The sequence below is a fragment of the Bos indicus x Bos taurus genome, chromosome 10 (assembly GCF_003369695.1).
Source record: "Bos indicus x Bos taurus breed Angus x Brahman F1 hybrid chromosome 10, Bos_hybrid_MaternalHap_v2.0, whole genome shotgun sequence".
NCBI classification, from domain to species: Eukaryota; Metazoa; Chordata; class Mammalia; order Artiodactyla; family Bovidae; genus Bos; species Bos indicus x Bos taurus.
In genome coordinates this window covers 12994787-13010734 of record NC_040085.1, presented here as the reverse complement: position 1 = coordinate 13010734, position 15948 = coordinate 12994787, and the positions used below count along the sequence as shown (strand labels likewise).

Here is a 15948-nt window from a genome sequence, read left to right as displayed (position 1 = left end):
AGCTGAACAATAGCCAAGTTACACAACAATCTTTTAAATCTTTTAACTCTTTTAAATCTTTTAAAACTTTTTAGATCTTTTAACTCTTTTAAATCTTCACCACTACATGAGGCCCCATTCAAACAAGATTTTGGTGGACCTCAGTCTCCTAACTGCCATTAGGAGCAGGGAAAAAACTAGGATTTCCCTGGTGGTACAGTGGATAAGAATCCATCTGGCAGTGCAGGGGACATGAATTCAATCCCTGGTCCAGGAAGATTCCACATGCAGCAGAGCAACTAAGCCCAGGAGCCACAACTTCTGAGCCTGCTCACCCCAACTAGAGGAAGCTTGCACACACTTACGAAGACCCATCGACACCAAAAATAAAAGAATGAAGTTTTCAAAAAATGAAATAAATCACAGGGATATAACGTACAACATGATGACTGCAGTTAATTTCATATTGTATATCTGAAAGCTGCTAGGAGAACAGATCTTAAAAATTCTCATTACAAGGGGGAAAAAATCTAAAAGGCAAGGCCAAGAACCAGGTAACTCCAATTCCAAACTATCTTGGCATAATGGAGCTAATCTAAACCACAAATGAAGATTATATATAAACCACCTTATCCTATTTTAATATTTTTTTCATAGCTCTGAAACTGTGAGAAATAATTAAGATTATTTAGCAACCCTGAGTCATCTACTCATATTCTCTCCTCTGGATTCCAATGGTCAAGCCCAAAGTATTAGCATTCCACATACCTATGTGGCACATACTAAAAGTGTTCCAGCAAACACAGAAACAAAACATCTGAGTGACTTCAATGTACTGTCACTTCTCACACTAACAGCCATCTTCAAACTATCTAAAGATGGCACACAAAAATTAGTTCTACAACGCAAACTGAATATTGTTAAGTCTTGGTTTTTCAAATTGCTGTATAGTTGCTTTACTCTGCTGTGTCAATTTCTGCTATACAGCAAAGTGAATCAGCCATACATATACACATATCCGTCCTCTTGGATTTTCTTCTCATTTAGATCACTACACAGCACTGGGTGGAGTTCTCCATGCTACACAGTAGGTTCTCATTAAGCAGTCTTGTATGTAGTTATTTCTCCATGTGGAGGCACTTAGAAAAACACACACATGCACATTCCCGGCTACTACTGTTTTGTTTTTTTTAAATAGTATCTGACCTAGTGCTTTAAGCGATTTCTTTTAACCAATATCCTTCTGTTCCCAACACAGCAACTCAAAACAGCTATTGGTAAGTGACAGGATTTTGATTAGCAACTGACTGATTACTTCTTATTCATAACCTATACATGTATATATGGTACACAAAATTTTGTAGAATATTTTAGATGTGCGATTATTTGAAAATCATAGGGCTTATACTTTGAGTTGTGAAAGTTTTAAGCAAATTTTTAAAGCATCTTACAAATGCTTTTTTATGAAAAATTTTACTTGAAAATAAAGAGATTGTAAATGTCTTTAAAGATCATAAATGCAAATGATCCTAAAATAGACAAAAATATATAATATATACTCTTGTATCATTTAAAGGAAGTTTTACAAGTAAGCTGTAACAGGTCATGTACATCTCCAGTACATTCTCTTGCTAATTATCCTCAAAATACACAGCTCAACGGTTAAGAATTAAATAAGAACCATGTGATACATACAACTGGAATCTTCCTTCATGAAGGCTTGGACTAAGAACATTTTTACATATATCTGCAGAGAGGATTTTAAAGAATGAAGTATCACTAAATGTGGACCTTTAATGATGGGACTGCATTGAATCACTTGATTTTTTTTTTAGAGTATGTACACAGTTTTAGAAGGTAATGGTAACCTCAAAGCTTAACAACCATCTTGGCCATATCCCAGATGCTATTTATTTCCAATCCTTTGAGGCAACCATTTACAATTCTTTTAGCTGTTTCTCCTTGTTTTTAAATTTATCCTAAATAATATGCTTATGCTCATATAGTTACTATCTTTCCATTTTAGATATTACCACATTCCTTGTGAAAGCTGAAGATTCAGCACTCTTACAGGCACCCTCTCTGAAATCATTTTTATATAATTTTATCTTAGTTTTTTATCTGTCATCATATGTATTACTTTAAACCACAAATTACAGATGGGAGAAAAGAACTACAAAAACTATCCTATTAAGAACTCAATAAGAAAAGGCACAAAGGATATGAAATGGCAATTTAAAAAAAATGTTAAAACAACCAAATAATAATTTATCAGACTAATGGAAATTTTAGGATTCTTAACAGTTGTCAGTTATAGATTAAAGTTTATTGACAAAAGCATAAACAAGCACAACTTTAAAAAAATCAAATCTTAGCAATGATTTAGATACAGTTCAACAGTTTCCTCTTCACCCCCTTACTAAGAATTCCTTTTCATAAAGACATAGATTACCTAGATTTTGTAAAGGTGCTACCAACATACATTTTTAAAAAAGTGAAAACCAAAAAGCAGAAGTTACTTTTGAAATGGCAATAGTGGCAGTCAACATTAGAACATACTTAGGTCTCTGAAATTCATAACTATTTTTCTTTATACTGAGTTGGACTACTAGGTCTGACAATTCTGAAGAAACTATATATTCATGACTAATATTCATGCCACACAAAAAGATAATAATTTGTGATTTATTTTACACCACGAAATACCTAAAAAACATTTGAAAGAAGGTATGAAAATTTTAAAAAGTTAACCAAAAAGGTTTCTAAGATCAAAAAATCCTGGTGTGTGTGGGGAAGATCTTAAAATACACCGAAACACCTCAACACTACTGATTAAAGATCTCTCTCTACTACAGTACACCAAGAAACGGCACTTCAAAATACATTTTCACATTCAAGTGACAGTATACTAGATCTCTTCAATATAGCATAGAGAGTTTATTATAACTATTAACTTTTGGGGCCAGAATTTACGCTACCGATATCTAAGATCTTCATTTTAAAGTCATTTTGAACATCTCGTAATCTTCACTGAAATCCAAATGCCAACTTTTATCTGCCTTTTCACTCAGGAAGCCTTGAGAAACACTATAATTACCTGCTAGAAAAACCACCCCTGTCTTTTGGAAGCACAACAGCAAAGAAAATGATGCAAATATCTGTATCATTCAGTTATCCCTATAAAATCTCACTTTACAACCAATACTAGAGTAATAAATAAGCAATCCAACACTTTACCATATTACACAATATATAAGCCTTTCACGTCTTTTTCTTCAAATGTTTGCACTGTACTGCCTAAGTTCTTATAACTTGGCTGTGATTTACCTCTTAGGATTAAGTATAAAAGTGCTGTTGCTCTCTCATTTTAATCCAACATTTACTCAAAAAAAGCCAGGAAGAGCTATTACAAGTGTGATCATTTAGCAAGTAAACGGATACAAATATGAGTAAATGGTACCAATATTTAAGTAAAAATCCTTAAGGTTCCTTACATAAGTTAAAAGAACCACCAGGATTTAATTATTTTCATCAAAATAGGATCAGATATATAACATTAATACATAAATATATATGCATGGCCAGATCAATCTATTTTTCCTGCTTCTTCTCCCAGTTTTACAAATGGGATTTTCTGTTGTCATAGATTCTGAAAATCAACCAGGTTCATGAATCAAGCAAGCATCATAAATATCTTCCATTTAATCATTTCTATTATTCATCATTTTTAAAAAGATAGTGGCAAACATCAATTTACTTTGTTGCCTGAATACCAAGTAAACTTCTGGCTTAAAAAACAGTAAAACTGTGCCCTTTATAAACAGATATGTCAAATTTGTCATGTCAGAACAGGCTTTCCATATCGATTTATAGGATAAATTGTATGCCCTTAAATAACTAGATGCTGCTATCAATATGTGCTCACATATACATATGTTAATAATCCTTTAATAACTTGTCTTTGGAATGATTCTGTCCTACCTTTGCTGCTGCAGCCCTCCTGTCCTTTGCATCACTGAATTCATACGTCTGGAAGTACCCAATATGCACTGTAACAGACAGATGGACAGATCAATGGGCCACAGCGGCAAAGGCCAGATAGACAGACTTGATTAAAAATTAAAATCAAAGTATATACAGGAGAGGGAGGAACCAGAAAACATACCTACATTCTATAGTAAAATACCTAAACTTCATATCTGCAACTCTCCCATACACATACTAAATAAACTATTCTTGACTTCCATATTATTCCCTTTCAAGTAGAAATAGTACCATTGCCAAAGGCAAAATAATCAGTATTTTTAATACCATCAGCAGTTACCAATATAGCAGGTATTTCTGTAATCACACCACACAATTTCTTCAAATAGAGGTTGCTCTTTAACACACAAGAAGCTATCACATCCAAAGACTTTCTATGAAATATTAAAATGGCAATTATTACACACAACAATTTCTAATGTAGTGCCAAGGCCTGTGTGATTCGAGTTTATTAGTGGGAATCATTGAATGAAAGTCATATTTCAGCATTTTATTATTGTGTACTTTCGTGACTATGTAAAAATGTTTGCTCACACCACATCTAGATTACTTGGGTGGCTTAAAACAATGTGTTAGTGCCATTTAGGCCAATTTCTAAGATAAAGTAAAACACTTACAAACAAAACTATCAACAGTATTTTTTAAAGCGATGTGGAGTTTTCCTGTTACCTCGAATCCATACACCATAAAATTCAAAGTATGTGATTCAGTGGTTTTGATTACATTCAGAGTTGTGACACATAGATGTGTTAACCATCAATTTTAGAACATTTCATCACCCCCAAAACAAACCCCATACTCACTAGCAGTCACTCCCTGTTTTCCTCTTTCCCCATCCAGCCTGTTTTTTGTCTCCAAGGACTTGCCTATTCTGGACACTTCATATAAATGGCATCATATAGTATGATGAGTCCTATGCAACTGGTTAATTTCCTCATTTAGTTTTACTTATCTAGGAAGATTAACAAGCTGAGAGCTTGCCATGAACATCAAATAAGCCTGCTTTACTGGGAGAATGGAAAGGAACTATTAATTCAGAAAGTGAAATGCAGACTGCTTAAAGCTTCAACTACATTATAATAGATGAGCAAAAGAAACTGATTAAAATTATATAATTGATATAAAGTCACACAGCTGATAAAAGGTTAAAAAAAAAATAGCTGGAACTAAGTTCTATACAATGTCAAAGTCTTAACCACTAAACTATTTTGTCTCCTAATAAAATAATTCAATTCTCACTGATGCTACCTCCTAATACCTGAATACCTCTCCTACCTCTCCATTCCTGCTTTCACAACCTCATCGTGTATTTCTTGCCCAGATTATAATACATTTCTCATTACTCTCCCTGCTTCCTAATGTCACCCTGTTCTCATTTACTCCCTATACTGCCAACAAAGTGGTACTTCTCAACACTAATCCTATATTAAGAGTTTACAGTTGTTTCAACTGGCCCCATCTCATTTAGCACTATGCTAAAACCTTTCACAAAATGCATAACCTGTCTAGGTCCAGCTCTGACCACACTACTTCCCAATCCTAATTGTTCATTCAACAATTTAGACCATTAACAGCTTCTACCTTTTGTACATTCTATTGCTCTTGCTCCTCTGTCTGGAATTCCATCTCCAATCCCATTTGCCTAAGTTACTATTCATTTTTCAAAACCCAGCTTCAGACCCACTTCTACCTGTCGGTACTTTCCAGAAAATAGCACTAAACATTCCTTTTTGATTCCTGTAATTCTACTGCTGGACATGTCACTGTATTATAATTTATTTATACAAACCACCTTAAACAACTGTCCAGTATCTGTAGTCCCCCAGAACAGTGTAGCTAAGAAAATATTAGGTAAAAATCAATCAAGTACTCAACTTATATACTGTTCTCAATTAAACCGAAGCATTATTTTTGGAATCCATAAAATAATCATATTTAGGATCTTAAAAGGAGGATAAAAATCAGGTTAGGAGAATTGTGGGGGTTCTATTTCTAAGAGAAAAGTACTAAGAATAAAGATAATAAGAGTAGTGATTAGCTCTGAGGGAGGGAATCAGGTAGTTAAGATATTAAGGCAGGAAATTTTCTTTTTTATCTTTTGTACTTTTTGAATTTTGAGCCAAGAAAATATATGCACAAACAAAAAGATGACAGTCTAATCCTTAACAAATATATCGACAGTCTTAGAATACTAAAGCTGTTTAAAAAAATTTTTTTTTATCAGAGGCTATACAGTTCAGTCATATTGGCCCCAGTATGCAACTTATTTCTGTATTTTGCTTTGGTTACACAGAATGAAGAAAAGCCTGATTAACAAAGATAAGAAATTTCCATCACAATTTCATAATAGTCTTCACTTAAACTGATTCAGAAGCGTAAAAAAAGGCAGTAGAAAACATTTTAATCAGAGTCAACCAGTTAATACTGTCCAACAACTGCTTTTATTTATATAAATGCAGAGTCAGAGGAAAAACCATAGTAGTTGTCATTTAGTTGCTCAGTTATGTCTGACTCTTTTGTGACCCCATGGACTGCAGCCCACCAGACTCCTCTGTCCATGGGATTTTCCAAGCAAGAATGTTGGAGTGGGTTGCCATTTCCTTCTCCAGGAGATCTTCCTGACTCAGGGATCAAATCCACGTCTCCTGCATTGGCAAGAGGATTCTTTACCACTGAGCCATGAGGGAAGGCCACATTCTGTTTAAACAAGAGTTGAAATATCCAGACACACTTTCCCAAAATAACTGATGCTAGCTGAAAATGAATGGCAGTGAGATTCTCCAAGAGATTTCTAATTAGCAAAATGTGTATAATTTTGAAGAATTGTCTATTCTTTGCTGGAAGACAGTCACTGAACAGGTCAAAATGCAAACTGATGTCTCTGTTCTAAACCTAAGTATGGCTGCTTCATTTTTCTGAATGAGATTTTGCTTCTTTTCCCTTAAAGGCAAGAATAAAAAAAAAAGAATATATAACATCAACAGTGACTATCAATAAAAGAGTAACAGCAGGATGACTTAGCTATTCACTTGTTATGCAAAACTTGCCAATGTCTGCAATGAGGGTATGAAGAAACATCTGCTTCTGCTTTGCCTGGCATTTATTTAACAGAACAGGATGCGTAAGTGCTGCATCAGTATCCTACTTTCTGTAACTTTGAGCAGACACAGACAAGTCTGAATCCAAAATACCAGTTCATAACAATCTTTAACAATCCATAAAAAGTGAGGCACAGCAAAGCAAACTATAAGCAAGGTGAAAAGACAATCCTCAGAATTGGAGAAAATAATAGCAAATGAAACAACTGACAAAGGATTAATTCCCAAAATATATAAGCAGCTCATACAACTCAATACCAGAAAAACAAACAACCCAATTAAAAAGTGGGGAAAAGATCTAAACAGACATTTCTCCAAAGAAGACATACAGATGGCTAACAAACACATGAAAAGATGCTCAACATCGCTCATTATCAGAGAAATGCAAATCAAAACTACAATGAGATATCACCTCACACCGGTCAGAAGGGCCTCATCAAAAAGTCTACAAACAATACATGCTGGAGAGGGTGTGGAGAAAAAGAAATGCTCTTGCACTGTTCGTGGGAATGTAAATTGATACAGCCACTATGGAAGATGATATGGAGATTCCTTAAAAAACGAGGAATAAAACCACCATATGACCCAGCAATCCCTCTCCTAGGCATATACCCCGAGGAAACCAAAACTGAAAAAGACCCATGCATCCCACTGTTCACTGCAGTACTCTTTACAACAGCTAGAACATGGAAGCAACCTAGATGTCCATTGACAGATGAATGGATAAAGAAGTTGTGGTACATATACGCAATGGAATATTACTCAGTCATAAAAAGGAACACAGCTGAATCAGTTCTAATGAGGTGGATGAACCTAGAATCTATTATACAGAGTGAAGTCAGCAAGAGAAAGATAAATATCATACTCTAAGGCATATATATGGAATCTAGAAAAATGGTACTGAACAATCTGTTTACAGGGTAGCAAACGGGAAACAGACATAGAGAACAGACTTACAGACATGGAGAGAGGAGAGGAGAGGGTGAGATATATGCAAAGAGTAATATGGAAACTTACATTACCATCTGTAAAATAGATACCCAATAGGAATTTGCTGTATGGCTCAGGAAACTCAAGCAGGGGCTCTGTATCAACCTAGAGAAGTGGGATGGGGAGAGAGATGGGAGGGGGTTCAAAAGGGAGGGGATACATGTATACCTACGGCTGATTCATGCTGAGGTTTGACAGAAAACAACAAAATTCTGTAAAGCATTTATCCTTCAATTAAAACATAAATAAAATTTTTTTAAAAAGTGAAGTAGAAGCTTTATTCTAGATTCTGCACACACACACAAATATTAGCCTAGATATAGTTTAATGCATTGGTAATTTCCAATATGTTAAATAACTCTTTAAAAATTACAGAAAGGCTATCATGAGGAAGGGTTAGAATCAGGTAGGTTCAAGAAAAAAGCTACAAATAAACAGATATTAACATATGGAAAAATTCAAAATCAGAGCTGTTCAAATATGAAATGCGCTTACTTCTAGAACAGCTGTGGGGGTTTAAGTCATGGTAGACATTTAAGAACAGGCTCAGGGACCACTTAACAGGGAGACAGTACACTTGGTAAGTTGCTGGCCAGCATAAGATCTTTAAGATCTTTTTCATTCCTATTAACCTTACTCTACATGAATCAAAAATTGTGTTGACTTTGATATCAAATAGTTGACAAGTTTATTATCATCCTTCATTCTTTAACTACTGTTTATTTATTACACTTTCATTCCTAAGGATGACTACAGGATTTTTATAAATTTTAAAGTGCTATTCTCACCCTTTTGGCTTTATAGTTGAGTGGAATACACATTATAAATCAAGCTACAGATACTCATATATTCTGAGGACCCAGGATAACTATATTAATGCAATGTGAGTTGAGATGATTATATTAATACAAAACAAAGAAAATGTTTAGGGCCAATGAAATGTAATGATAATATTTAAAAAGTCAGACTGGTAAGTAAAATTATATATACATACACATACATATTTTCTTTTCAAAGGAGCATTACTTTCATATTAAATAACAATGCGGAGAAGGCAATGGCACCCCACTCCAGTCCTCTTGCCTGGAAAATCCCATGGACGGAGGAGCCTGGTAGGCTGCAGTCCATTGGGTCGCTAAGAGTCAGATACAACTGAGCAACTTCACTTTCACTTTTCACTTTCATGCATTGGGGAAGGAAATAGCAACCCACTCCAGTGTTCTTGTCTGGAGAATCCCAGGGACCGGGGAGACTGGTGGACTGCCGTCTATGGGGTCGCACAGAGTCGGGCACGAGTGAAGCGACTTAGCAGCAGCAGCAGCAGCAGCAAATAACAATGAGGCTCACTCTAAGTTTTTGTTTTATAAGAACAGAAGGTTGAAAGATATAGATTTAACTTTAAATGGTGTGTTATCAGTAATACGGTCCTCTAAGAACTTCACAAAAGAAACATTTTCTCATTTTTGAACAAAATAAGTCAAATCAGCTAATATCCCTTTAAATATATGAAGCATTTGTTATCTAGTGCATTGATAACAATTTCACCATGCTATTCACCTAGAACCTCTTTAATGTGTCTGTCAGGGGAACGCAGACTTTGAGGACTACTGGCCTCAGTTTGTCATTCCATATATAAATCACAAATTTTACATTATACATGTGTGCATTCTACAACATACATCAATTTTTAATGTTAAAACTTTGTTTTAACATTAAGCATTAAAAAAACTTTGTTTTTAATGCTTAAATGCTTAAATTGGAATGGAAAGTAGTAAATACCAATTTTGGCTTGAAATTTTCTTGAAGATGGTACATATGTAAGATGCAAAGTTTAAATGGGGTACATAGTAGACTTCTGCCTCTATCCGCACACTGGTTTATTATTTATTTGGATTCATAAGCAACAGCACTAAAGTCATAAAACAGTCCACTGACTATACAAGTTAGTCTCCTGGGGCATACAGAGTTGGAAAGACAAAGAGCAGATCTGGAGAGACAAACAGAAAATACCCAACACATAAGACAAGAGCAGTCATATATGTTTTATTTCTATTTAATGATCTAAAATACTGAGTTTTGACCCCATGAAAGCCTGGGCAAGCTACTTAATTCCTCTAAGTCTCAGTTTCCTTATCCATAAAATAGTAAAAATACCATCTACTTCAGAGAACTGTTGTGATGACTAATATTCCCTTAACAACTGGTTCAAAACAAAAAAAATGGAAAATATATTAGAGAATGAGAGAAGATTTAATTTGACGAAGTCAACAGAAGAGGAATGTGAACCATTCATAAAGGAAAAACACAGGAGTAGTACCAAGACTTATTTTTTTATCAATAATAAAACTCATTCACATTTAATTTTGACTCTTCAAATCCATGTTTATTAGCCATGTTGCAGGAAATGTGGGAGTCATTGAGAATACCAAAGGTAACACTGATCAGGATTTTCAAAATCCATTAGCAAGAGAATAACAAATTATTTTTTAAATAATAGTATTATATATACAAAATTCTGAGACCCACTCAAAGAGAAAGATTCAAAGATGAAATGATGTTTAAGGTGAGTCTTGAAGTATTAATGAGTTTATTAGGGGAAAATCATCTGAAAGGAAAAAAGACAAAGTCACAAAGGAGAATTTCACAGGGACTATCATTTCACAGGGACTATTATTTTGTTGTGTCAAGATGAGTGTGAAGAAATGATGGATAAAGTAGATAAAGGTCAAATTATGAGAAGTCTGATCTATCAGGCTAAGAATCTTTTATCCTAATCTGCATCCTCTGGTAACCTAGTTAATGGAACCCTCTAGGCTCAAGAAGCCCTAGGCTTAGTAGGTTCCTCATAAGCACCATTTCCTGTCCCATTCCTACTGCCTATCAAGATTGGTAAAGATACGGTGTACTTTCTCAGGCCATAAACAGACCAAGTATGAACATTTTTGACACTGTCATAAAATTGAACAGGATGACCACTCAGAAAAAAAAGGAGACATTCAGCATTTCCTAAAAAAATCTGTGGTAATCACACCACACTGATAAGGCCCCATTTTCCATCAATATCACTCTTTTCATTCTTTTAATTTTTCTGATGTTGCCAATGAGAACCTTCTAATAACTTCTAATATCTTCTAGCAAGACTTATCCAAAGGACTACTTTCCTTCTTTCCTAAAAACCAGATAGTGTCTTCGGAAGGCAAGGCTTTCCTTAACCAAACAGCAAAGAGTGGTCTAACTACAACAAAAGTGAAAACACATCAGGGTTGACCTGGTGTAAAAATAACATCTCAAAAGACAAACTGGTAGGGGTGGGATTTCTGGGTAATGGCAATAAACCAAGATACTCAACTATGAAAAACCAGACCAGAACAAATCAAGAAACAGGATATAACTGAGATTAAGCTACATGTGGATAAAAGCAGGCATTATAGGTCCTAGTTACTGCCTTTACAGTCAAGGATTGATTTATGTGTTTGCCCTTCCTAGACTAGGAGCCCTGGAAAGGAAAGTGTTCTCCAATCATCTTTGTACACCCACTGCCAAAGCACACCAAGGGGAAGCACATGAACGTAAAAGTTTAGCACAGATTTGGCAGAACATGATGACAGGAAGATGTATAATGTTTTTAGGAACAGTGTTATAAAATCCAAGAGGACCAATTTCAAGATAGACAGGGCCATTAGATCAGATGGAAAGGAGGCTTTGGTCTTTCAGCTCCCTATCTTGAAAGCATTCACACTAATTACCTTTTGTCACCTGAATTTTATACCTAGAAAGGAGCTTTAGAAATTATGTCCAAACCTTTCCTTCTGCAAGGGCAGGTTCAAACTATAAACCAAGTTAGTCTAAGGTTACACAGTAATGTAGATGGGTCAGACTCTAGTCTTAGATAAGGTATGAGTTTTATAAGATAAGAAATATGAATTAAATAGACAAAGTAATTATTATGTACTTAAGAGCTTTATATATACACCCAGTTTGGGGAGCTTTCGAGTTCCCTTTTTGTTATTTATTAAGCATAATGTAAAAAAAATTTTTTTAATCTCATGATCCTGAAACTAATAAAGTGTCATAACCACAGTTCTGTATCTTTCCCTTCTTTTTCACATAGTCTGTGTGGTAGGCCAGCCTCCAAGATGGCCCCCAGTGATCTTTGCCCTCTGGGATATGTGCAGTTCCCTCCCACAGTGAACAGGTTTGACTGTGTAACCAACTGCTGTTGTTTACTCACTAAGTCATGTCGTGACTGGAGAAGGAAATGGCAACCCACTCCAGTGTTCTTGCCTGGAGAATCCCAGGGACAGGGGAGCCTGGTGGGCTGCCGTTTCTGGGGTCGCACAGAGTCGGACACGACTGAAGCGGCTTAGCAGCAGCAGCATGTCATAACACTTCTGTGACCCCATGGACTGCAGCCCACCAGGCTCCTATGTCCATGGGATTTCCAAGGCAGAAACATTGGAGTGAGCTGCCATTTCTTTCTCTGGGAGATCTTTTGGACCCAGGGATTGAACCCAGGTCTCTTGCTTGGTAGGCAGATTCTTTACTACTGAGTCACCAGGGAAGCCCTGTATAACCAATAGGACAATGCAGAAATCACAAAATAAGGCTAAACCATGAAAACATTTACTGTATCTGTCTAGGTTCCTTGGACCACTTGGTCTAGTTGGAAGTCAACTAACTTGTAGCGAGGACACTAAAGTAGCCCAGTGAAGAGGCCCATGTGATAAAGAACTAGTCTTCTACCAAACAACTACGTGAGTCCTCTTGAAAGCAGTTCTTCAACACAAACCAAGCTTTAAGATAAAGGCATCCTAGGCTGACAGGACGACTACAACCTAATCAGAGACCCTGACCCAGAATCACCCTGCTAAGCAACCTGCTGCTGCTGCTAAGTCGCTTCAGTCGTGTCTGACTCTTCACGACCCCATGGACTGCAGCCCACCAGGCTCCTCCATCCATGGGATTTTCCAGGCAAGAGTACTGGAGTGGGGTGCCATTGCCTTCTCCGGCTAAGCAACCTAAAACTATAATAAATGTTTGCTGTTTTAAACCCCTAGTGCTAGGTAATGTGTTATGCAGCAATAGATAACTAATACAAGAGACATTTAAAATTAGTCAATTAGCTAAAATGAAAGATTCTTTTAGTACTATAAACTTTTCAGCATAGCAAAAAAAAAAAAAAAAAAAAAAGGTATGAGGATTTGACTCAGTCATAAAGTCCAACTAAGGTCTGAAAAAGTTTGGTATAGCAGAAAGAATTTTTATCTTAAGTCAAAAAGACCCACCAGTCCTCCACCAGTCTGTAATAGAGAAACTCTGAGATTCCCTGAGAAAATAATTTCTCAGCTTCTCTACCTTCAATTTACTCATCTATATAATAGAGATAATGCTACTTTCTTGGGACTTTGTAATAAACTAATAAACATGAATGAAAACACCTAGCATAGTTCATAAATATCAGTGATTATTACCACTTCTATGTTTACAAATCTTTCCTTACATAAAAATGAGTAAATTAGATCTTTTTTCCCCTCTATCCTGTTATTTTCCCAAATCTCAGACATTCCTTTACTCCAATCTTTAAATTGTCATACTTGCTAGCTGGAATTGAAGTTCAAAAGCCCACAATGTGGCTGTATGCACCCATGGAAAGCATGCTTCAAAAATCTCCAAGACAGATCTGATAGACTAAGGATATTGACTGATTTTTAAAAGTATTTAGTATTCCATTTTCAGGTAGAATATAGTTAAGATGTATACAACCATCCCCATCCAGAACCAGAAAAGCTGGATAATGTCCCAAAATCATGTCTGAAAACAGCAGAGAGCTGTGAAGGCAACAAAAACTAGAGAAGGTGATAATTTTACAACTTCAGTGGTTTCCCTGGAGGCACTTGAGAATTCTGGGAGCAAAGCAGAATACTGATAATCTACCACAGAGGGGTGCTACTGACAGGCAGAAAAGTGGTTCCCCCACCCTGAGATGTTCATATCCTAATATTTGGAACCCATGAATTTATAATACGTGGCAGAGAGGAATTACTGTTGCAGAGGTAACTAAAGCTGCCAATTAGCTGCCTTAGAGATTTTTCAGGTCAACCCAATGTAATCAAAGGGTCTTTTTAAAAGAAGGAGGAGGCAAAAGTGGAGAAAAGAACCGAAGATGCTATGCTTTTCTGACTTTGAAGGTTAGAGTTAGGAAGCCGTAAGTCAAGGAATGTAAGCAGCCTCTAATAGTGAAACAGTCAAGGGAATAGATTCTCCCCTAGGACCTCCAGAAGGAACACAGCCTGCCAACTCCTTGATTTTAGCCCAGTGAGATTCACTTTGAACTTTTGACTTTCTCAACTGTAAAATAATGAATTTTTGTTGTTCAGAGTCACTAACTTTGCGTTAACTTATTAGAACTAAATGAAACTAATACTGAGACTTGAAGGGGTATCTCAATGAGTAGAGGAATGGCTGGTCTTCCACCCAGAACATTTACTGAATCCTGGGATCACACAGGGCCAAGACTAAAAATCTAGAGCCTCTGAAACATAGATTGGTGCTTCCAGCAGTCTGGGAAGGAAATAAAGTTTGGGAGCCCTTAGGAGAGGGACTGATGAAAAACATCAATTCTTAGTTGAAGAAAAAAAAAAGCCAATGGCACCTAAGAGAGACTAGAACTGAACAGGGCTAGAACTCAACCTTACTGGATTAAGACAACCACTCACTACTCTCACTGTCAAGCAGAAGGAAAAATAAAAATCCTCTCTGGAGGAATCCATCATCATTCAGAATCTCTAAATACTTTATATAGAGGTACTGGCATGTAATCAAAATATGTCAAATGACAAGAACACGTGACTGAAAACAAAATAGTATGGTAGAGACTAACAGATAATTCAGATGTTGGGAGTTAGCTGACAAAACCTTTAGTAATAAATTCTTAATATGCTGGAGAATATAATGCAGAAGATGTAACACAAATGAAAAAGAAAAATATCACTAGAAAATCAGCATCAGTAAAAAAGAATTAAATGGCAACTCCAGAATATAGTACCTGAAATAATTGAGGGGTGTTTAATAGCAAATCAGACAAAGGAGAAGACAGATGTAGAGACTCAGACAACAGATCAATAGAAATCAATCACACTGAAGCACAGAGAAAAAAGGATATAAGATACACAAAAGAGCATCGAACACATATGGAACATAATAAAAAGCTCTAATATATGTGCAACTTGAGGAAACAGGATAAAGGCAAAACAGAATTTCCAAAACCCCTAGGACATCACCCCCAAAGATTCAAAAGGTTCTGAAAACACAAAGCAAAATAAACAAAGTGAAAGAAAGTGAAGTCGCTCAGTCGTGTCCAACTCTTTGCGACCCCATGGACTGTAGCCTACCAAGCTTCTCCGTCCATGGGGTCTTCCAGACAAGAATACTGGAGTGGGTTGCCATTTCCTTCTCCAAAACATAGAGAAAACCACAACTAGACACAAAGTCAGAAATATTACAAATATTACAAACACCCAGATTAAGTGCAGGCGGCTGCGATGGCACACAAGCGCAGCCGAGAGGAACTACCCCATGTCCAAGATCAGGGGCAGAAGCCAGGAGGACCCCATGCCCAAGGGGCAGCGGCCAAGAGGAGCTACCCCACGTCCGAGGTCAGGGGCGGTGACCGGGAGGAGCTACCCCCAACCCAAGCCGCACGCAAGGTCAGGGGCAGCAGCCGGAAGGAGCTACCCTCCACCCGAGGGCAGGGGCGGCGGCCGGGAGGAGCACCCCAAGTCCAAGGAGAGGTAGCTGCTCGGGCGCAGGAGGGCCTAGAGGAGCTACTCCACGTTCA

General features: G+C 36.6%; 1 protein-coding gene across 3 annotated transcripts in view; it reads right to left on the bottom strand.

Annotated features, from left to right (window-relative positions):
• Positions 1-15948, bottom strand: part of ARIH1 (ariadne RBR E3 ubiquitin protein ligase 1) — a 107217-nt gene that overhangs the window by 73607 nt on the left and 17662 nt on the right. The window contains exon 2 of one of the 3 annotated variants that reach the window (XM_027553150.1): positions 3961-4028. The exons of the other annotated variants lie outside the window; for them this stretch is intronic. Within the exon in view, the coding sequence (XP_027408951.1) occupies positions 3961-4028 (68 nt within the window). The remainder of the gene's footprint in view (positions 1-3960; positions 4029-15948) is intronic. 3 annotated transcript variants of the gene reach the window in all.